This window comes from Equus przewalskii, chromosome 2, assembly GCF_037783145.1.
Source record: "Equus przewalskii isolate Varuska chromosome 2, EquPr2, whole genome shotgun sequence".
Lineage (NCBI taxonomy): Eukaryota > Metazoa > Chordata > Mammalia > Perissodactyla > Equidae > Equus > Equus przewalskii.
This window is the reverse complement of record NC_091832.1, coordinates 34201511-34223918: the sequence shown is the minus strand read 5'-3', so window position 1 is coordinate 34223918 and position 22408 is coordinate 34201511. Positions and strand designations below refer to the sequence as shown.

Sequence of the window (22408 nt, the reverse complement as noted above, 5' to 3'; positions counted from 1 at the left end):
GCACCCAGGAGGACCAGGAATTATGATCCTTCCCTTACTTCTGTTTAAAAAACAAAGTGATACAACTGAGCGTTCTCAGACCAAGCCCACCACTTCCTCGGGGCAAGCCACAGCCCCATGGGGGAAACAGAAGTATTGACTTAACGCCACCCCGGAAGGCAGGGGCTGGGCCCTGAGGCCCCACTCAGCTCTGAGATGTGGAGTTAAAATCCTCTGTTTGGATGGAGTAGGGCCAAAAATACACCCTGGGCTTTGAGCCTGGGAGCTGCGCTTCGCAGACCGTAAAGTCCACGGGAACCGACAGGACCTTGAGAACCCGCGGAGCCTGACTCAGGACGTCAGCGTTCTAACCTGAGGCTCCGCATTTCTAACAAAGCTCCCCACGCGGGTGCTGCTGGTCCATGGACCGCCCGTGAGTAGCAAGGGTTTATGGGTCCTTTTGTTTTTTTAATAACAAGGAAAATATATTCTTCTCCTAACAAGAAGCCCCTTGCAGATGGTGACCGTCCTGAACCAAGCTTTGTTAGCAGGCGAGCATGAGAAAACGGTTCCTATGGCCTGTGGTGTGGGCTGGAGGAAGTCCCAGCTCCCTATATTTAGGTCTCTGAAGACAAGTGCCAGGATTCCCGAGCCGGGATCCCGACACCCTGGCAGCTGGCATCACAACCAGAATTCCAGAGCTGAGACGTCACTTCTGATCGTTTTCTCTCCCACATCCTCCCGACCTGGTCTGGGAGCAGTTCTGCTGTCTCTTCTCAGAATGAGTCCTGGGTCCGCCCCTCGCCCCCAGAACCCCTGAGGCCCTCACTGAGGCCTGCGTCTCCTCACACCTGGCCAATGGGGATGCCTCCTTAAGTCCGCCCAGCCGAAATCCATCCTGCTCCCCTCCCCAGCTCAGCCCACCACGGCCGCCAGGGTGGCCCAAAGCCCTGCCCGTGGGCCCCTGCCCCACTGACCTTCCTCTGAGCACCCCTTCCTGCCTGTGCTCCTGCACAGGCTGTTCCTGCTCTCGAAATTCTGTCCTCCCTCCACCCCCCACCCCCATGGGCCAGGTTCCAGCGGGGAGTTGGTGAAACTTTCCCCATTCCATGGTCGGGAGGTTGCTGGGATTTCATTTCCAATTCTGTGTCCTTCTCCCGGCCTGCCACCAGAATAAACATCGGAGGGCTTCCTGCTAAAACCTCTCACCAGCTCAGGAAACAGAAGCCACACGCATGGTAACAGGGGCCCCCAGGCAGAGAGGAGGTGGTGGGAAGCTGACGGGGAGCTAAGGGCAGGGAGGCGATCGATCGTGAGGCAGCCCTGTAGTGATTTAATGGAGAACACCCTGAGGTGTGAAGTGGGTTGAATGGTGACCCCTCAAAATACAGCCACATCCTGGAACCTATGCATATGACCTTGTTTGGAAAAAGGGTCTTTGTCGATATAATTGGTTAAAGATCTCCAGCTGAGATCACTCTGTATCAAGTCCTTGTAGATCTACGCAGAGGAGAGGAAAGGGAGGAGAGGAGGAGGTCAGGGAAGGCGGAGGCAGAGATTGGAGTGACGCGCTCACAAGCCACTAAGTGCCTGGAGCCATCAGAAGCTAAAAGAGGCACAAGGATCATCTCCTGTAGCCTTCAGAGGGAGTGACACCCTGCTGATGCTTTGCTTTCAGACTTCTGGCTTCCAGAACTGTGAGAGAATAAGTTTCTGTGGCTTTAAGACAATCAGTGTGGGGTAGTTTGTTCCGACAGCCCTAGGAAATGAATGTAGGTAGGTAGCATCCCTCACTGCCACTTACTGAGCAACCTCAGGTAAATTGCTTAACCTCTCTGAGCCAACTTCTTCATCTATAAAACGGGACAGTAAGGAGCCAGTCCTGATGGACTGGTGGTTGAAATTCCACGTTCTCTGCTTTGGCAGCTCGGGTTCGCTTCCCGGTGGTGGAAACACACCAAGTATCTGTCAGCTGCCACGCTGTGGCGGTTCACATAGAAGAACCAGAAGGACTTACAACTAGGACATACAACCATGCTTGGGGCTTTGGGGAAAAGAAAAAAAGGGCAGTAAGATCTATCTCATTAATTCATTGAATGATGTTTACGGCGTGTGTGACCTGCAGGTGCTGGCTTAGAAGCACATGGTGAAGAAAACTGGACGGGTCCTGCCCACATGGAGCTTGGGGGCTGGAGGGGAAGCCAGTTACTAAGCAAAGAGGCAGGGAACCAGCTGTTCAACTGCAACCTTGGGTGACACAGAGCCGGGGGAGTGGCCTGGAGAGCTCCCTAAGGACTGCTGACGAGCAGAGGGAGGAGCGACAGGCAGAGCCAAGGGGCGAGAGGGGCATGAGGCTGTCACCAGCCAAAGGGCACATGCACAGATGCTACGGTGTCCCACGCAGGGCACTGAGGAGGCCAGTGTGGGATTGGGAGGGGAGTATGGTGAGAGATGAGGTATGGTCGGGGCCAGCCCGCCAGGGCCACCCAGAGGGGCTGGTCTTTCCCCTGAGTGCTGCCGGAGTCCCCAAGCGGGAGCCGGGACGCAGTGTGGTCAGAGGTGCATCTGGAAAGATCATTCGTGTTGCAGGGAAGAGAACAAACTGCTGGCCAGAGGGGCCACAGGACAACCAGTGAGGAGACCCTGCTGTCATTCAGGAGGGGGTGATAGTGGTCAGACAGGGTAGGGGGTGGAGATGGGAAGGGACCAGGTTCAGAGCGGCTTAGAAGGGAGAACCACGGGGCATAAACGAAACAACAGCCAGGAAGCACCAGCAGCACTCAGCACAAAGGAAGCGCTCCCCGGCTCCCCGACTAGACCGGGTTCCATTTCCTTTCTTCACCAAAAGGACCATGAGGGACCGGCCACAGCGGGCAACACGTATCACTGGCTTTACTGGCCAAAGGAGAAGACGAGCGCCCACAATGTACAGAACTTAGGAAATCAACTCACCATCCTTGAGTGAGAAGCTCAGAAGGTCCTGGGGGAAAAGTAACAGGAATTAGCAATTTGAAATGGAATCAGCCTGCTCATTCGACAAATATTTATTGACACTCACTCAGTGGGAGAACAAGGCAGACAAAATATCTCTGCCCTATATTCTAGGGTGAGCCAGACACACAAGCAGATAAAGAAAGAAACCAATGTGTGAGAATTCCCACAGTGACAAGAAGGACAGGGAGGGCCGTCGTAAATCTGCTCACGTGACCCACCAACAGCCCATGTCAAGCTTCTGCCCGCTCCAACTGCACAGAGCAGGTGACTGACATGCCCATGGGCACACAGCAAAGCTCTGCTTCCGAAAAGAGGCACCGGAGCTTGGCGCTCAGGAGCATGGGCTCTGGAATCAGACTGCCCAGGTGCAAAGCCTGGCTCGGCCGCTTGTCAGCTGCACGACCTGGAACAAGTTACTTTACCTCTCTGTGCCTCACTTTTTCTCATCTAAAATGGAGATGATCATACTACCTAGCTCCAAAAGTTGCTTTGAGAATTAAATGAGTGAATATTTGTAAAGGTACTAGCATCTAATAAGCACTCTTCAAGTAATAAATTAAATCAATAGTAAATATTTAATAATGATAATTTGATATTATCACATTGAATATTTTATCTTTCAACCACCCTGCCCCACGGAAGTGATTTCCGACTGAGTTTGAAAGGAAATAAGCTTCTACTTCCCCCCGCAGCTGCCCCCTGGGTGGAGGGTGTACCTGAATGATCACCAACGGGTTGTCCTTCAAGATGGGGTCCTTCAATAAAATCTGAGCAAACATGTCTGCTCCTTCGCCTCCCAGGCCGTTGGCAAAAGCTGTCATGGTTGGCAAGACGGCTTCAGACAACTCCAGCCACTTCACCAGGCCCGCCACAAACTCTGTGCAGAAGGAGCTGAAAGACAGACACGGCTCAGAGCCCACCGCTTCCCGGAACGTGCATCTCACAAGGCCCTGGGAGGTTTAGGTCAGATGCGTTCACGGACGAGAACAGCCGGCACGTACAGAAAGCCCGTGGTGACTGCGGGCCACGGAGTTCAGGGAGAGCCAAACACCCGACTTCAGCTTCTCCGCCACCAAAACTTTTACCAAACAGGCCGATAAGCCACAGGAAGGAGGTCAACGAGCAGCTACCGACCACACTCCCTGGGGCCAGCCTGAGCCGGGGGCTGCGCTGGAGGCGGAGGATCAAAGATGAGCAAGATGCAGCCTCTGATGAGAAGCTCACAGCAGGGTGGAGGCAGGGACGTAACTAACTGATCCTAGGGCCGTGATACGCTAGGACAGAGGCAGGAGTCAAGCCCCCATGAGTCCAGAGAGGGAGCCCCCGATCGACCTGCGTAGGCAGCGGGCAGCGACGAGCAAAGGCTTCCCACAGGAGATCTGCTGCTGCTGGAAACCCCCGAGGACGTGCTTCCTGGGAAAGTCAGCTGCGACAGAAGGGGATAAAGTGCAGACGAAGAGTCTGTCCTCCCACCGTGCCCACTGCCACCATGGGGTCTCTGTCCACGGCGTGCATTTGAGTTGAGGCCCACAGGAGTCCCTGGGTGGGGGGATGGGTGGGGCACTCCAGGGGAGAAGACGCCCCAGGAGCTGCGACACAGGTGCGGGAAGCACACAGCATTTTGGGGACTGTGGCCAAGTCCACATCAGGCTTGGATTCACAGCTGCCACTCGTGGCAGTGAGAGCGCTGGAGAGTCAATCAGGAGGTGATCATACGCGTCCAGAGAAAAGGCTGAGACCTAGAAGCCAGGTCTATCTCCAAACCAGTGCCCCAGCCTGCCTCACCTGCCCTGTCCTGGGGCATCCCCCCCCGGGGTCTGCACCCCACGTTCTGACCACATGAGGGTGGAATCAGGCCTCCCAGAAACAAACAGAGCTCCCTGGTGGTGGGGACGATCCCAGGATGCTCCCTGCCTGCACCACTCGGCCTGGCCCCCAGGGCTCCCAGGTAGCCCGGCCATCCCAGTCCTCAGAGCTGCTGGGGCTGAAACCCGAGTGGAGAGACCTCTGCAGGCTGGGGTCCGCGACGGGAGTGGTGAAGGACTCAGGCACTAATCCTGGCCCCATTGCTGCCATGGTCCAGGTCCCAAGGAAGCAGCTCTGAAATGGAGATGATTAGGGATCCCCTTGGCATCAACACCTGTAGGAGGGCAGGGAGGACGCAGGCCTGGGCAGGGGAGCTGTCAAGCTGTGATGCAGCCTCAACGGAAACCTCAGCCAATCCTGCAGGGGATTCTGAAGGTGGGCTGGCCCTTCAGAGCTGCCCATAGTGGGCGAGAGGGCAGGCCTTTATACCCCCACATCGGCCAGTCATTGGACAAAGGCCACCTCAGGAAAGGGGGCAGAACCTGGGGCGAGGTGGCTCTCTCCAGCTGAGGCAGGCAGGCCCAGGCTGTGTGGGCAGCCCTCTCAGCAGCTGGGGAGAGCCCTTCACTCCTGAAGGGAGAGCTGAGCGATGGAGCACCTTGCAAAAGTAACCTGACCTCTCTGTGCCTCAGCTTCCTTATCTGCAAAGGGGTTTAAGAGACCAATTTCATTAAGCGGTTTGAGGATTAAATGAGATGATACATAGAAAGCATCAGGGCGGGGCTGGGCCTGAGCAGATGCTCAGCTGAGGTCAGCTAGCATCATTACTTTTATTTATAAGGTGACCCAGAGGAGAATGGGGTTCAGAGTTGGGCTCTGATGCCTGATGCTCTGGGGGTGTCCTGGCTCTCTCCGTGACTGGCTTCATGCCCCTACTTCGCTTCTCGTAGCTCCATTTTCCTCTGCTGTAAAATGCAGATGATAACAGGACTTGCCTCAAAGGTTGGTCGGAAAGATTAAATGATAGGGTAACAGCACTGGCACCTGATAACCTTAGCTCCTCAGTAAATGTTAGCTACTGCGTTGCAGCTATTATAACTTACCCCACTGCAATTGCTGGGGTTATCTCAGGATGGCATGTGGGTGTGTCCCGGGGACAGGAGTTGATTAAGTGAATTGCACATGACTTAGGGGAAAACTTATATGCAGAAAGGGCTCAGGGCAACAGCACGGCCTGGCCCTGCGTCCAGGAAGAAAGTCTTGGATGGAGAGAAGCATCTCATAACGAGAACGGAGGGGTAAAGAGCACAAACTCTGGTTCCAATGCCAGCTCTGCCACTAGTTATGTGATCTTGGACAAGTTACTTAACCTCTCTGTGCCTCAGTTGCTTTATCTGTAAAACAGTGGTGATAATGATGAGACCTATTGCATGGGGTTGTTGAAAGGAATAACTAAGCTAACATTTGTCATGTGCTTAGAAAAATACCTGGCACAGATAAAGCACTAGATACGTGTTTCTTTCAATGAACAAATGAATGACTAAAGTGGCAGTACAGTAATCTATCAGATAACACAGCATTTTAGATCGGCTGGGCCTTGGTAATCGCTTCTAAAGCAGTTAATGGTCTAGTCGAGATGCATGAAAATCAGCAGCAACACTGACAACAAATGACAACCACAGAGCCACTCTCCATCCCTCCGTCCCTGCGTGAAGTGCTTCCGACACACGGCCTGTGTCTGTTGACCCCATGAGGGAGGGAGGTGCTATTTTTATCCCCATTCTAGAGATAAGGACACTCAGACCCTGACCCCAGGGGCCACGCTTAACCCCTGCGGACCCTGCCCCTCCCTGGAGATGACTACACTCCCCATGGGCCGGCGCTGGCCCGGCAGGTGCCTGGAACACCCCCTTTCATCCTTACCGCCCGCCGCAGATGGAGTGCCGGGCTGCACAGATCGAATGCTGTATCAAGGTCTCCCCGCCGGGATGGGGTGGATTCGGTGGAGACTGGGTGGGGGTGGACTCTGTGGGTTCCTGACTCCGAGTGCAAAGTCCCTCCTACTTTCCAGGGGCCGAGCCTGGCCTGTGGCCCGTTTTTGTAAATTAAGTTTCATTGGAACACAGTCATGCCCACTCCCTTACCGACTGTCTCTGGCTGATTGTTGGCTACAAGGGCAGGGCTGAGTGACTGCGACAGAGATGACAGGGCCCGCCAGCCTAGAATACCCAACCCTTACCAGAAAAAGTCTGCCCACCCCTGTTCTACCCCCTTAATTTCTCCATGGTTAACAAATGGAGTTAATCGTAGGGAACGACATATGTGATGTTGACAGCATGCATAAGAAAGAAATATTTCAAAGGCTCGCTTTTATGTCCCTTGTGGAGAAAACCTGCCACAGAGTGTTTTCTAAAGATTACTGCAACCAACAGCGGATCTGGGCTGTGAAAAAGATGAGGCCGTCTTTAAAGTGTGTTTTGTGCCTAAGAAAACTGAGTTCAACCACGTGGAAACAGTTGGCATACCTAATCGGAAACTCTCAGGCAGGACACGCCCCAAGGCAAGTGCTTCCAGCTAGCGACAGCCAGGTGTGCTTGGAACGATACCTGGATGGGGCCACAGGACAAGAAGTGCCTCCTCTCTGGGCCCTCCCTGGGGGTGCTCAGCACAGGCCTGGTACACAGTCCACGTTCATCAATAGTGGTTTATGTGAACAAAGTACACAACGCTTTTCCTGGCCTATGTACCAGCTTATCAGGTAGGGGTTTGTCAAGTCAGGGGAAACTTCTAGAACGATGGAGGCTTCCCAGACACAGCACAGGTTCGGGCCAGAGCAGGGAGAGAGCCCGACCCTTGCAGGAGACGGGATGCTGGCTCGCTTGGGAACAGAACATCCAATGAAATATTTTCTAACCTCTAGATAAAGTGGGTGGTTTCACTATTAATAATGAGAACATCCAACATTTGTCTGGCAGTAGCTCTTTGCAAGCTATGAGGGGCCATCAACACGCTCCCTCCTCACACCGCCCTCTCTGACGGATGCTGTTTCTCTGCAGCAGTAATTCCCCAGCCCCTTGTTCCTGGCCAGAACCCCCCTCCCATGGTGGTGGTTGAAAATGGTGCATGCCTTTAGTTTTTCACAGCCTCCCTTGCAGGTGAGGCTTGGGGATGTGACTGGATCTAGCCAATGACACAAAAGGGGAAGCCTTCTTAGGGTATTCCAGGGAAGATCTCCTCCCTGATGAAAGACTTGAAGAGAATCCCTGCCTTAGGGCTTGTTTTGTGAGGGTGTGATGTATGGAGCTGCAGTAGCCATTTTGTGACCAGGAGGGGAAGGCCAAGAGAACTGCAGAGAAGCCAGCCCAAAGGCCTTTTGAGGCACGGAACCAACCCTGGAACTATCTACCTTCGGATTTCTTTTTAAGTGAGAAAAACAAATCTCCTGCAGCTTAAATCTCTTTTAGTATAGTGTCCTGTATTTGCAGCCCAAAATACCCTGCCTGTAGGGGTAAGTTCCAGTATTGTCTCCATTTGAGGAGGAAACTGAGGCAAATAAAATAAGTTCCCAGAGTTAGCAAGCAACCACTACCATTTACTAAGCACCTACTATGTGCCAGGCACTGTGCTGTGTGCTTTATCTATGTTATCTCATTTAATTCTTGGAATCACCCTGAGGGTAGGTATCATTAGTCCCATTCCACAGATGAAGAGACTGATGCTTAGGGAAGTTAAATAAGCTGCCTCAGGGTATACGCAGCTGGAAAGTGGCAGAGGGAGGATTTGAACCCAGAGTCGAAAGCCCATGGAATGTCTCCTGTGACAGAATTTATCCATCCCTTCTTCTCATGAAGCTTTGCTGAGCATCTTTGCTACGCCAAGCTGTGCACAAGGCACTGGGGACTCAGAGGGGAACGGGGTCACCCCTGCCCTCAGGAGCCCCAATGGCAGGCAGGGCGGATGTGGGCAGAGTCCCAGCGGAATGCGATGGGCACACAGGTGCAGAAACACCCTGGGCTGCGGGTGCCGAGAGTCAGGGAGGCTTCTGGGGGGGGACCCCCGAGGAGAGGAGTAAGCTCAAGTGTTTGGTCCAGTGGGAAAAACAAAGACAAAAACCAAAACAAACAAAATATCCCAGCTAGGACCCAAGTCACGGGCAAGTTTACTCATGGGGGACCCCAGGGGGGTCTTGAAAACATTGCAGCTGCAAAAACTTGTCATTTCCTGCCCCGACCTGTTTCTCCTCATCTCAGTAACAATATCTCTGCGCTCCCAGGCCCCCCTCCCCGCCTTGACCTTTGGGGGCAAAGTCAGCTCCCCCCTCTGCCCTGCCCACCACATCCAGCCTGTCCCCACAGGGACTCCATTCTCCCCCAGGAAAGTCGGTCTCCCCTGTGCCCACTCCACCTCTCGGTCACTGTCCTGCGTTCCCTGGACGACTTCATCAGCCTCCTAAGTGGCCTCTTCCTGCCTCTAAACTCTCTCCCCACAGAATCCTTGAAGGCCAAGCTCTCAACGACCCTGCTATTCAGACTCCAAATGTACTACTGACACGCACATGCTAGATATCGGCAAGGACAGATGTTAACGCCGTCATTAAACTTGTCACTCCTTTGCTCCCATGATACCCGTCATGGCACTGACCCCATCTGTCCACTACTAAAATCAGTCCTCTGGGCACACCCTAGATTGTAAGTACTAGGAGGGCAGGAGCCAGGGCTTTTTTTTGTTTTCTCCGCAGGGCCCAGACCCAGCGCACAGTGGGTGCTCAACGAAGGCATGTTGCATGAATGCCTAAATATCTCATCCTCCTGTTAGACTGTGTCCTGCCTGAGGGCAGGGATGGCGTCTGCCTTGCTCATCTCGTTCACGTGTAGCTTCCATGGACTTCAGATGGGGCCTGGACGACAGCAGGTGCTCAGAAAGTGCTTGGTGCGGGTATAAACGAGGGATGTCGTTCATATGCCACGCTGAACGAGGGTTCCTATCCTATTACTGGGTCGTGTCCCTCCTTAAAGGCAGGGACACTCACTTTCTCTCCTTTGGAGTCGCCATTAGCACCCGGCAGGCTGCTGGGCTGTCAGGAATCGCCTCCCTGAAGAAGCACGGCCTTCCCCCCGAGACAAAAGCACTCACCTTTGCTCAGGTTCTGGAAACAGCTGGGACAGAGAGACGCTGCCCAGGGCGGCATAGGCGAAGCGGTTGGCCTCGGTCAGGTCCCGGCCCGTGGGCAGATGTGGCTCCCCCTCCACAGCTGGCTCGGCCCCCTGAGGCAGCCTGCAGCGCGATCTGCCCCATGAGGCCATGTCCAGCCCTGCAGGAAAAATGCCGGTGATAAATGCATCCAGGGCACAGGCAAAGGTTACTTAAATAGCACACGGACGTTACCAATCACAAAAGCAAAGCTTCACAAATTAGCCTTCATTAACATGAAGAGCTTCTATACATCACCTTTAACAGAGTGAAAGCACACACCCAGGACTGGGGGCAGATATTTTCAATACGTATGTCAACAAGGGATTTGTATCCATAGTGTATAAACAACTCTTAGCTATAAGTCATCAAGCAAAAGAAATGAAGCAAATTAAAAAACGGCAAAAGACTTGAACAGGTACTTGATAAAAGATATTCAATGGTCAATGAGCATGTGCAAAGGTGTTCAACATCATTAGCCATCAGAGAAATAGAAATTACAACCCCAATGAGACACTACTACCCACCCATCAGAAGGGCTAAAATTAAAAGACTGACAATACCAAGTGTTGATGAGGATAAGGGACAAAGAGAACCTCCATTCACTACCGGTGGGAGCGTAAATTAGTCATCAGAGAAATGGAAATTAAAACCCCAATGAGATAGTGCCATCCACCTATCAGAATGGCTAAAACTAAAAAGACCGACAATACCAAGTGCTGACGAGAACAAGGAGCAAAGAGGACTTTCACACACTGCTGGCGGGAGTGTGAATTGGTACAAACATTTGGAAAGTGGTTTGACATTCTCCGCTAAAGCTAAACATACCTCTTCTCTATGCCCCAGCAATTTCACTCCTGAGATACGAGGGCGTATGGCCACCAAAAGGCACGTACATGCACATTTGTAGAAGCTTCGTTCATCATAGTCCCAAACTGGAAACGACCCACACGAGCACCCACAGCAGAATGGATAAACTGAGTCATATCCATACCGTGGAATATTACAGGGCAATGAAACAGAACAAAGTCCAGCTAACCACAACAGCATGGGTGAATCTCAAAGACAGAATGATGAGCAGACAGCCACTCACGAGAGAGTACATACTGTAAGATTTGTTCATATGAACCTGAAGAATGGGTCAAACCAATCTAAAGTGACAGAAGTTAGCAGAGAGGTTGCCCGTGGGAGGGAGTGCGTATTGGCTCAGAAGGGGCATAGGGAGCCTTCGGGGGGTGGAAACGTTCTGTATCTTGACCCGGTAGTGACTACATGGGTATAAATATATGTAAAAATTCACGGAGCTGTATACTTAAGACTTGTGCACTCTATGTATGTTGTACTTCAATGAAAGGAAGGAAAGAGAGAAGGAGGGAGGCAGGGAGGGAGGTGTCCTTCCCCTCCTGCTCCCCCTCACTTTGTTCTTTCCTTCCTTCCCAGGGGCAGGAGAGGAAGTGAGGAAGGGAGGGGAGGGGACAAACCAAGCCAAGCCAGGCATCCGAGGGGCGGGAAGGGCTCTGGGAGCAGGTACCCAGAAGGGCAGCAGCCTTGACCACAGGGCATTAGGGATGCGAATGCAGGCTCCGGACCAGAGAGACCTAGGTGGGAATCCAAACACCTCCGTCTAATAAATACGGGGCCTCGGGCAACACGACCTCTCTGTCCTTAGATTCCTTCCCCTGCAAATGGGACTCTAACAGTATCTGCCTGCAAGAGCTGTGTTAGCCGTAAAGAGCCACGCGGGTTAGTATTTTCAAAGCACTTAGAATAGCGCCTGGATCAGGGCTCATGCAACATAAATGCTTCTTAAAGAAATAATGCATAAAATAACAAACAAAGAAATGAAACGCTCAGCACAGTGCCGGTTATCAATAACAGTACGAGCCAGCCTTACGGAGCCGTGGCTGAGTGCCAGGCCCTGGGGCTGCAGTGTTAACATGCACGGTCTCAGCCAACTCCGCGAGCCAGGGGTTTCCATGTCCAGTTTGCAAAGGAGGAAACAGGCTCAGAGGAGAAGCAACTGGGCCCGGGTCACACAGCCAGTGAAAGGCAGAGCAGAGCCCGAAGCCGGAGCTCTTGGCCACCTTGTTTTAAACATTCGTCATATCATCCGGAGGTTTCTAGTCTAATGCCCACACTCTGCACTGATTTTGGTCCATAAATTTGTTCTCATTCAGCTGAGCAAGAAAAATTTTTGTTCTCAAAATATTATTTCTAGGGAGGAGTTATTTAAAAGTCTGTCCAGAGCTAACATTTCAGCATCTTTTCAAAATAACCCTAGGGTAGTTAAAAGTAAAAAAACAACACCTGTATAGCTCATAACAGTTCACAAAGCACTTTCCAATCCATCTAATTCTCACAACTACCAAGTAACGTTAAGCAGGATGTGAGCCACCATGATTCCCTCCTATAACTGAGGAACAGGCTCAGAGAGGCCAAGTGATTTTCTCAAAGTTACACAGCACTTTACACAAACCAGAGTTTTGGCTCCAAATCCCATGCTTTTTCCTCTATGTTAGCACAGGGATCCTCCTTAGCCTGTTTCAGATGGAGAAATTGAGGCCCAGAGAGGTTAAGATCTTGACCAACATCACCCAGCAAGACTGGCCTCCAACGGTTGGTCCAGGAACCCAAGTTTGAGATTTGTAGCAGATTTCTCTGGCTCAGAGTATCAGCTCAGACCACAGTGGTGGACAAAACGGACAGCAACAAGCCACGAACCGAGGACAGCACCAGGTGCAGCACGCAGCCATGATGTCAGCAGGTTTAGCAATTTCCACTACGTTTAGTCAACTCCATATGCCATTTCGAGGCTGTGGCAACTGCACCTATTACCCAGAGGCGCTCAAGACGGTACTTCATTGGGCTGGTATCTGGGAAGCCCCACGTTAGTTCCTAGTTCAAGAAGAAACAGCCTGCTCATCAGAGACACATGAGCTGGCCTGCCTCTACCACGGGGGAGAGCGATGTGCTTAGCACACGAAAAGCTCAGCTCAGGCCAAATTCACTCATTCATTCAACAAAATACACTCTTGATGCCCTATAATCCATTCTCTACACAGCAGCCAGAGCGGCCTTTTCGTCATATATACCAGTCACGTCACTTGCCTGCTTAATACCCTCCGAAGGCTTTCCAGGATGAGCATCAGTCCTCTTCCGATGGCCTATACGGCCCTGTGATGCCGCTCCTCCTGGCCTCTAAGCTCCATCTCATGCCCCCAGGCCCAACTTGTTCACCACGCTACAGCCACAGTGGCTGGCTTTCTGCTTTCAAATGCACAAGCTGGGCCCTCCTCTGGGCCTTTGCACCTGCCATTTCCCTGCCTGGGACACTCTTCCCTTGACCTTCCCATTGTTCTGGCCCCAGCCTGAATGTCACCTCCTCTAAGAGGCCTTCCCTGATTGCACCCCCCCCCCCAGGCTAAAGTACTTCTACCCCTCTATCCCAGCAGCCTGTTCTATTTTTATAATACTTATTCTTATCTTAAATGATATATCTTTAAGTTATCTGTTTACTTCTGTATACTAATAGGATATAAGCTTCTCGAGGCAGGGCCCTGGTACCCCTCGCTTTCCGAGCACCCTGGAGTATTGTCGGCATTCAGTAACTACTTGCTGGATGAATGAAGATGGGTACGTGATGTGTGGTGCCCTATTCTGGGTCTTGGGGAAGCTCAGGGGGAAAAACTGGCAAATTCCCTGTTCTCGAGGGGCTTACATTTTGGTGGGATAATATGATGGTATAAAATGATAATAATAACTTAAGTAACTCGTCCAATATGACATAGCTAGTAAGTGGTGGTACCAAGATTCGCCCTCAGGCGATCGGGTTGTAGGATCCATGCGCTTCACAGTCCACTAAATAAACAGGTAAACCTTTGGTCAGGAAGTGCTGATCGGGAAGAACAATCAGGTGAGGGGATGCGAGGTGATGGGGTAGGAGGGTGACTACAGCATGCAGGTGACAGGTGCCATTCCAGCGGACGCCTGCAGGAAGTAAGGGTGACAGCCCCGCGCACAGATGGGACAGGCTATTCCAGCAGAAGAATCAAGACAGCGGTAGAGACAGACAAGCAAACAGACCAGGACAGCCCAGCAGGATAAATGCTGTGACTCGGGAAACGCACATAGAAGGATACAAGGAGGGGGCTGGAACCCAGAATGGGCTTCCTGGAGAAGGCGACATCAGACAGAGGTGAGTGAGCAGGAAGAGCGTGTCCTGGGCAGAGGAGACAGCCTGTGTCAAGACCGAGGGAGAAGAGAGACGATGCTTTTGAAGAACCAAGAAGGTGCTCAGTGTAGCCAGGGCTTGGACAAGGGCAGGCGTGGAGGGGTGGGAGGGAAGGAGGGAGGGTGGAGGGGAAGCTGCCCGGGGCACGCCAGGGGCAGGACTAAGTTCCTCCAGCTCAGGAGTCAGACTTCATTGCAAAGGCAACGACCACGCTTTTGGTACTATTTTGCAATGGCCTGTAAATCTATAATTATTTTAAAATAAAAAGTTAAAAAAAAAAGCAGCGGGATGTCTCTACAGAATCTTAAAGACTTTTTCTTAAGGTCTAAGTAAATTAAAAAGAAATATTCACCTCACCTTAAATTAACCAGTTAGTTAATAAACACGTATTGGCACCTATGTACACGCCGTCCTACATGCTGGGGACACAGCAGTGACTAGACAGACAACGACCCTCCATCACGGAGATATGTTCCAGTGAAGGGAGACGGACACCATATCAACTCATATTTGAAATAGGACAATTTTAAACAATGACGAGGGTTCTGAAGAAAAAGAACCCAGAAATAATACTTACCCAGATTTCAAGAAACAGCTGTGGGCCTGCCCTCTCTCTAAGTCTGAAAACAGGCCGTTCAGCTTCTTGAGAAATATGCAAATTGCCCTGGGGAGCAAACTGGAAAAACCAGCCTGTGGGTCCATCCGGTGTGGGATCTGGAGGTCTGCGGAAGAGACGGATCGGTTAGCCGGTTAGCTAGCCGAGGCTCAGGGGGCTTCTGTCCCACCGCCTCCTCCACCTGCACCTTCTCAGCAGGCGGCAGGCAGCTGCCACGCACCCAGCACGGCCCTGGCTCTTGGTGTGGACTGTCTGTGCCAACTCCGCGTGCCCGGAGCTGTGGCTGCTGCGCCAGCTCCTTGCTGAGCCTGGCAGTGGAGGGCAGGCCCCGGATGTCCTCCATTCCTGTCTCCTGGTGCCCAACCACGTACTGCCACAGAATGCTCAGAAATGCCTGTTACGTGAACGAATGAGAGAACTAGTTTTTAGGCTTAAGCAAGAGCTGGATGCTCCTGGTTATTCCTCTCCCTAAAGGCACTCCTATTCTTACAGTCCCATCGAGCATCAGATGAGGAAGGGAGATGGAACCAGGGCCACGTGTCTGGACTTACCCAGGGCTATACAGAGCCCCAAACCCAGGGTCCCCCCAAACTTCAAATAATCTGAGCGTCATCCTAATGGCCATTTTCCACGCCAAGGAACTACAATATTTTCTGCTTCTTGAAGCCTGCGTGGGGTTTTAAATAAATTATCAGTGATAATGCCCTTCCCCTGGATGTCACCTTCCTACGGGGCATGAGAACACGCATAGAATCTGCCTACAAACTCGGAGACTCATGCCATAGTCCAGCCATGGCCAAAAGCTGCAGAGAAGAAAAATGGCTACAAGAAGGGCCTCCAAAATTCTCTCTGAAAGGTGTAATACCAGAGACTTTTCTAGATTTCCCCAATTTTCTGCCATAAATACGTATTGCTTTTGAACTCTGAAGAGGTTTATTTTGTTAATGTCTCTGTCTGTAGAGAGGGGACCATTAGGACTTTAAGGAGGATGGTGACAGTGGCTGTCTCTAAGCGGAGGGTGGGGTGAGGGTGGATTCTGGGATGATTTTAATTTTTTTCATTATATGTTTATGTTGTATTAATTTTCAATAATGACCATGTACTGATTTTAAGATCAGGAAAAACAGACACGATTTTAAATTATAATACGGTATGCTGATGCTGGCTCATAGCGGCATCTCTTCCCAACTCTGTGTTCAGTGACGCCGAGAGCCTGCAATTGGCCCCAGTGGGAGTCTGAATACCACAGAAATTGGCAAGTGCCACAAATGAGGGGTTTTATTTTCCAGAAAGGTGGGTAACAGCATAGCACTGGAAACACACTACAACTTGTTATGTCCTAAGAAAATGTTTCACAGAGCAAAAAGATCACCAGGAAATACATCAAAATGTCAGTGATCATTGTCTTTCGGTGGTGGGGCTGCGGGACTAGAAGCAATTGGTTTTTGTTCTTCTATTTTTCTGAAACTTTAGCATTTTCTGTCATGAGCTTATTGGGGCTTTTATAATGAAAAAAATTTTTTTAATAAAAACCAGTTCTGCTCTTGATACCCAGCAGAGGAGTACTTTGTCGCAGAAAACCCTGGCCCCATAGGGCCCAGCCAAGCCAGTGGGGCTGAGGTCACAGTTAAGTCTCATTCCTTTGACCAACGGGACTTGTAATCAACAAAATGGACAAGGGGTGGTGTGACAGACAATTCTCAGCTAGCCATCATGGCGGGATGGAGGAGTCCACGGTTCCAACTCTATGGATTGTCCAGTCGGACGGGCTGGGCCCCAAACTACGCCAGCTGAGGAAGTGTGGTGGCAACTGTGGGGTGGGGGGCATGTGCCACCTGAGCTGTGTATACCACTCCTCAGGGGCCTCTACCCCTTGGTCTGATGAAGGATTAGGATCCAGTCTAAAGTTGAACTGAGATTCTCAAGCGTGTCTGAGAAGCTAGACTCATTCCAAGAGTACCAGATTCGTGCAGCGAGAAAAAGACCCTGCCGGTCAGGGCCGGGTGTCTCTGTGCCCTGGGGCACCTAATGTGCACAGAGCTGGTCCAGCAGCACCCTGGGCTCAGGAGGTCACTGATGGACCGAGTAGCCTCCCACTCCCAGGGGTCTCCTAGGGGTCTTGTCCCTGCACAGGGGCTGTGAACACACCAAGGAACTCGGAGAAAGGTCCACACTCGACCCAGGAGAGCCCCGACTCTCAGGGAAACAACGTGTACACAGTGAGAACAACTAGCGCAAACACTTGCCCGTGGCCAGACCGCAAAGCCCAGATCTGGGATGAACAGGAGTCACTCTGGGTGGGACTTCATTTTGATGCTCTGCAATTATGATTTTCGTCTAACCGATCACATTATCTGTCACCAAAGAAAACACTGGCTGAGTTATTTGTGTCAGTAGTAGGGGCAGATGGGCATTCCACAAACATCTGTTCTCAGTTCTACAAGCACACTCAGTAGGTGCTTGGTCAATATTGCTGACTAAGGCCATAAACACACAGTGGGACTTCTTCTTGGGGAGATGAAAAATTCCAGGGTCAGCACCGAGGAGAAAATCTAATAGGGTCAATACCATCCTTGAAAATCCTTTAAATCACCCTTAAAACTCCATGACCTGGGCCTTTAGAATGTCACATGCAACAGTGGACTTTTTTTTTACATGCCAGGCAGCTGTGGCCTTTTTTTCACTTGGAGCAGTCAGCAAAGGCCAAGGTCAAATTTGCTGTGCACGCGAGTGCGTGGTGGACTGTGTTCTCTTTCCCTTTCTCTTCCTCTTTTTCTGAGTTAACTGCTCACAGCTGAATTTCTACATGAGCGCAGTACAGTAAAATGAGCATTACTAGAGAGACAGCTACGGTGTCATGGGAAGGCTGAGGACTAACTGCTCCGGAGCGAAGGAGAAGGAAGAGCATCCGGCTGAAGAAATCCTTCACAACAAACAGAGCTACAGCCCTGTTCTTAGCCCGGAAACTCTGAAGATTGTAGTTCAAAGTTAAAACACACGCACATAATAAGACCTCTTCAGATGGTCCTAGAAGAGAGGGTTCTAGGCAGGCCCAGTTCACTGCCCCTCTCCAGCATTTCAGGAGAAACCCATCCATTCTACACCTCTACCTGGAAGTTAAATTGGAAGCCAGTGGTAAATGCAGCATCTCAGGAGGTCTCCATGGCAACAGTGTCAACAGAGAAGAACCCGGAGGGTTTTGGACAATCCCGCTACAGACCAGAAGGAAAAAGGGATGCTGGCTTGGAGGGAAAGTTCCCATTCCAACCTCACTTCAGTAGCCCGGAGGAGGGCGGGGTGCGGTGGGGTGAGAGCGTGGCATTGGGGGTGGGGATACCCAGGCTCTGGGACCTTTTGTCCACATTTATGGTTGCTCCATTCCTCCCCTACTCGCACCTGGTCCAAGCTGCTGTCATCTCGCAGGTGCAACCCAACAGCAGCCTCCTCACCAGACTCCTGCGTCTTTCTGCCCTCGCCCCTCGCTGTCAACCACACAGCATCCAAAGAGCTCCATCCCAAACTGAAGCCAGATCGTGTCCCTTCTCTGCTCCAAACCTCCGACTCCCTGGTCACACGCTGTTACGGTCCTTACAATGCCGACTGGGCCATATGCAATCTGCCCTCCCCCTCTCCCCTTTGCTCATTCTGCTCCAGACACACCATCTTCCTTGCTGCTCCTGGACCCCACCACGCATGCTTCCCCCTCAAGGCCTTTACATTGGCTGTTCCCTCTGCTGGAATGCTCTTCCCCCAGATAACCACACGGCCAACTCCCTCACCTCCTTCTGGTCTTGGCTCAAATCTCACAGCTCAGTGAAGCCACCCTGCCCCCAGCCTCTCATCCCAATCCCTTCACCTGGCTCCTCTGTTTGGTCCAGAGCACGTCGCTGTGAGACATACTGTATCACTTACTTGTTTGTACTGATTGCTTATTGTCTATCTCCCTCTGTCCACGTGGAAGTCTAGTAGGCACTTAAAAACATTGGTTGAATGAATGGTGTTTTCCATGTGGGATGATTAAAAAATAATTCAAGGGGCCGGCTTGGTGGCCGAGTGGTTAAGTTCACGTGCTCCGCTTTGGCGGCCCAGGGTTTCACCAGTTGAGATCCTGTGCGCAGACATGGCACCGCTCATCAGGCCATGTTGAGGTGGCGTCCCACATGCCACAACTAGAGGGACCCACAAGTGAAATATGCAGCTATGTACTGGGGGGATTTGGGGAGAAAAAAGTAGCAGGAAAAAAAAGAAGATTTGCAACAGTGGTTAGCTCAGGTGCCAATCTTTAGGAAAAAGAAATTCAAGAGGCAAATCCGCCTGGGAAGGAAGCGGGGGAAACGGCAAAGACAGCCATGGTTCATTTGATCCACTGGTTCTCAAACTGCTCCACAGGACCCTAGGGCCCTCTCTTGCTCTGGTGGGCAAGAGGAGACACAGCGGGAAGCCCTTAATGCCCCAGCTTCAAATTATAACAGAATGATCCACCATACTACTTCTGGGTAAACACAAAGAATCGAAAGCAGGGTCTCACAAAGATATTTGTACACCCATGATCATAGCAGTATTATTCACAATAGCTCAAAGGTGGAAGCAACCCAGGTGTCCATCCATGAATGAACAGATCAACAAAATGTGGTCTATACAGGCAAGGGAATATTACTCAGCCTTAAAAAGGAAGGAAATTCTGATGCATTACAACATGGATGAACCTTGAGGACATACTAAGTGAAACCAGCCAGTCACAAAAAGACAAATACTGTATGGTTCCATTTATATGAGGTATTCAGAGTAGTCAAAACCACAGAGACAGAAAGTAGGATGGTGGTTACCAGGGGCTGGAGGGAGGGGGAATAGGGAGCATGTATTTAAAGGGTATGGGGTTTCAGCTTTGCAGATTGAAAAGGTCTGGAGATTGGTTGCACAAGAATGTGAATATACCTAACACTTTTGAACTGTACACTTAAAGATGGTTAAGATGGTAAATTTTATGTATTTTATCACAATAATTTCTTTTTTTTTTTGGTGAGGAAGATTGCCCCTGAGCTAACATCCATGGCAATCTTCCTCTACTTTATATGTGGGATGCCGCCGCAGCATGGCTTGATGAGTGGTGCATAGGTCTGCGTGTGGGATCCGAATCTGTGAACCCCAGGTCGCTGAAGCTGAGCACATGAACTTAACCACTATGCCACTGGGCTGGCCCCACAATTCAAATTTTTTAAATTAAAAAAATCATAACAGTAAATGCTTGGCAAATGTTAGCCATGTGCCACCTCTTTCCACGCATCATCTCGTTTCCTCCCAAGAATCCTACAAGGCAGGTGCTATTAGCTCCATTTTACAGATGGAGACAGAGAGGCCCTGAGAAGCGAAGGTCAAGGTCACTGGACAAGCGACGTGGGATTTAAACAGGTGCCTGGGTCTTAGCCCAAAGGCAGCCATCTTAACTATGGTGTGCACTGCTTCTCTTTGGTCTAGTTTATACCCTGAGGTGGCCAAAAAGATTACAAACGCAATTTGAAAACCACCAAATTAGAAGAATCTTACCAGCTGCCATCTGCCCACGGGCTAACACTCCACTTTTCAGTCAGCCCCAAGCACCTCTGGGATGCGCCTAACCTGCCTTTCTATCCATTTTCCTTCGCTCCCCTTCTTCCAGCCAATCCTCAGCCAAAATGAACCCTCCGCTCCTTCCAGCCCACGCTGGGTTTCCCACCTCGGGCCTCGGCCCACACTGTTTTTTCTCAGCATGGGTCCTCACACTCTGACGGTGCCCTTTTTCAAAGGGACAGTTGACTAGCACCATCAGTGAAGATTTCCCATTTCAGCCTCACGACAACCTTATGAGGAAGAGACCCACTGTCCCCATCTGACAGATGAGAAAATCGAGGCTTGCAGAGGTGAAGGCCGCAGAGCCGGCCAATGGCAATACGAGGACGTACCCCCCAGGCCTGTGTGACTTCAAACCCAAGTTCTTCTCCACTTTTCTACAGGGGCTCAGGGACTCCCATGAGCTTTCCTGGATCTGTCCAGCTAGAGCGACACCTGCCACCTCTGAAGCCCCCCACGCTTCGTCTGGGCTGCCCCGCCTCCTTTCGGGAATAAGGGCTGGTTGCTGTGCACCTGTCTCCCCGACTAGGAGGGTCAGTGGGGGAGTGGACGATGCTCAGGACATCAGCGCTTCCCCTGCCTGCCCAGCAGAGCTCCCTCACTTCCTCATTTAGGTCGAAAACAGCAGGCGCCACCACCCCCCGCTCCCACCAGCCCCTGAGTGTCTTTTATTTATCGAATTTGCCACCACCTGACAATGGGTTACAGGTTTATTTGTTTGTGGTGAAAGCTCCACGCGGGCAGTGGCTTTTGTGTCATATTCTCTAACCTAGAACAGTGCCTGGCAGAGTAGGTGAAAGAATGAATGAATGAACACCTACCCCCACAACTAAGAAATGACTTCAGCATATTTTTTTTGATGAAGGGCATTATAGTTTTATATAAAGCGAGGTCCCATGTTTGCTCAAGAGCGACTCCCAACGGTGGAACTCATTACTGAGCATCTCTAAGCAAATGCAGACCAGTCCTGGAAGTCATGGGGGATGACAGTTGTACAGGCAGTCGGGGTGGTGAACAGGGTACAGGCGGAAATTAATCCCAGCGATGAGCATCTAATGTCACCCTGAGCTAAACCTCCCACATACCTTGGGATGTCTGGTGGCCCGGGGTACTTGGAATGCAAGTCTAGGTCGGGCTCAGAGCTGAAGCATGAGGAGGTGTTAATCTTGGAAAAGGGAGATAAGGGAGGAGGATCGGTCTAGAACAGCACGTGCAAAGGCCCCGAGGAGGGAGGGAGCAGTGTGCCTCGAGCACAGAGGGCTATTGATAAAGTGGTCTGAGATGCAGCTGGAGGAGTAGGCCAGGCGTGGGTGGGCCCAGGCTGTGCAAGGCCTTATGGTCCAAGTTAAGATTTTCGTTCTTTACCCTGAGAAAATGTGAAGCCACAGCAGGCTTTTAAGCAGAGGGTGGTACAATTGGATCAGTCTAGCTGACAAGTAGAGAGCAGACTGGATCCCCCTCCAGCACTCTTCTGCCCTCTGCAACACACTCAAGGCAGCAAGGCCCCATCTCCGCGCTAGCCCCAGTTTATAACATGCTGCAGTATTTACAAAGCGGTGTTCAAGCCATAAGGACATGATGATAAACCATCTAATGACATTTCCCAGCTCCCACACATGTGGGCCCAGGTGGCCCTTCCAGCCACTGCAGCCTGGTGGTAGCGATGCAGGGAGAGGTGGTTCCAGGCTCCTGAGAAATTCTCCAGGCTCCGACCGTGATGAGGTTCCCGTGCTGAAGCATGGCAACCTGCTCAGTCAACTGTGCCCATCCAACCGCTCCTGGGCCCTAGGCCTAAAACGTAAAAAGGCTCCTGGAGTGGCGGGCGCGGCATGGGGCCCTTGGTGGCTTCAGCTCCTGTCATCCTTATGACAATCTCGGAGATAGGTATTTTACAGAGGAGAAAACAGGCCCAGAGAGGTCACGTAGCTTGTCCCAGATGACTCAGTCAGGAAGGCGCAGGCTAGGACCTGAGCCCACATCTGTCT

The 22408-nt window shown here is 51.4% G+C and overlaps 1 protein-coding gene across 5 annotated transcripts in view; it reads right to left on the bottom strand.

The window, feature by feature from the left end:
- The window catches only part of TMCO4 (transmembrane and coiled-coil domains 4), a 91648-nt gene that overhangs the window by 67291 nt on the left and 1949 nt on the right, over window positions 1-22408 (bottom strand). For all 5 annotated transcript variants that reach the window (XM_070600781.1, XM_070600790.1, XM_070600792.1 and 2 more), the window contains exons 2-5: window positions 14778-14922; window positions 9913-10090; window positions 3690-3864; window positions 2932-2959 (exon numbers count right to left, since the gene is read on the bottom strand). In XM_070600781.1, coding sequence (XP_070456882.1) covers window positions 2932-2959; window positions 3690-3864; window positions 9913-10082 — 373 coding nt within the window. In that variant the 5' untranslated portion in view covers window positions 10083-10090; window positions 14778-14922. The remainder of the gene's footprint in view (window positions 1-2931; window positions 2960-3689; window positions 3865-9912; window positions 10091-14777; window positions 14923-22408) is intronic.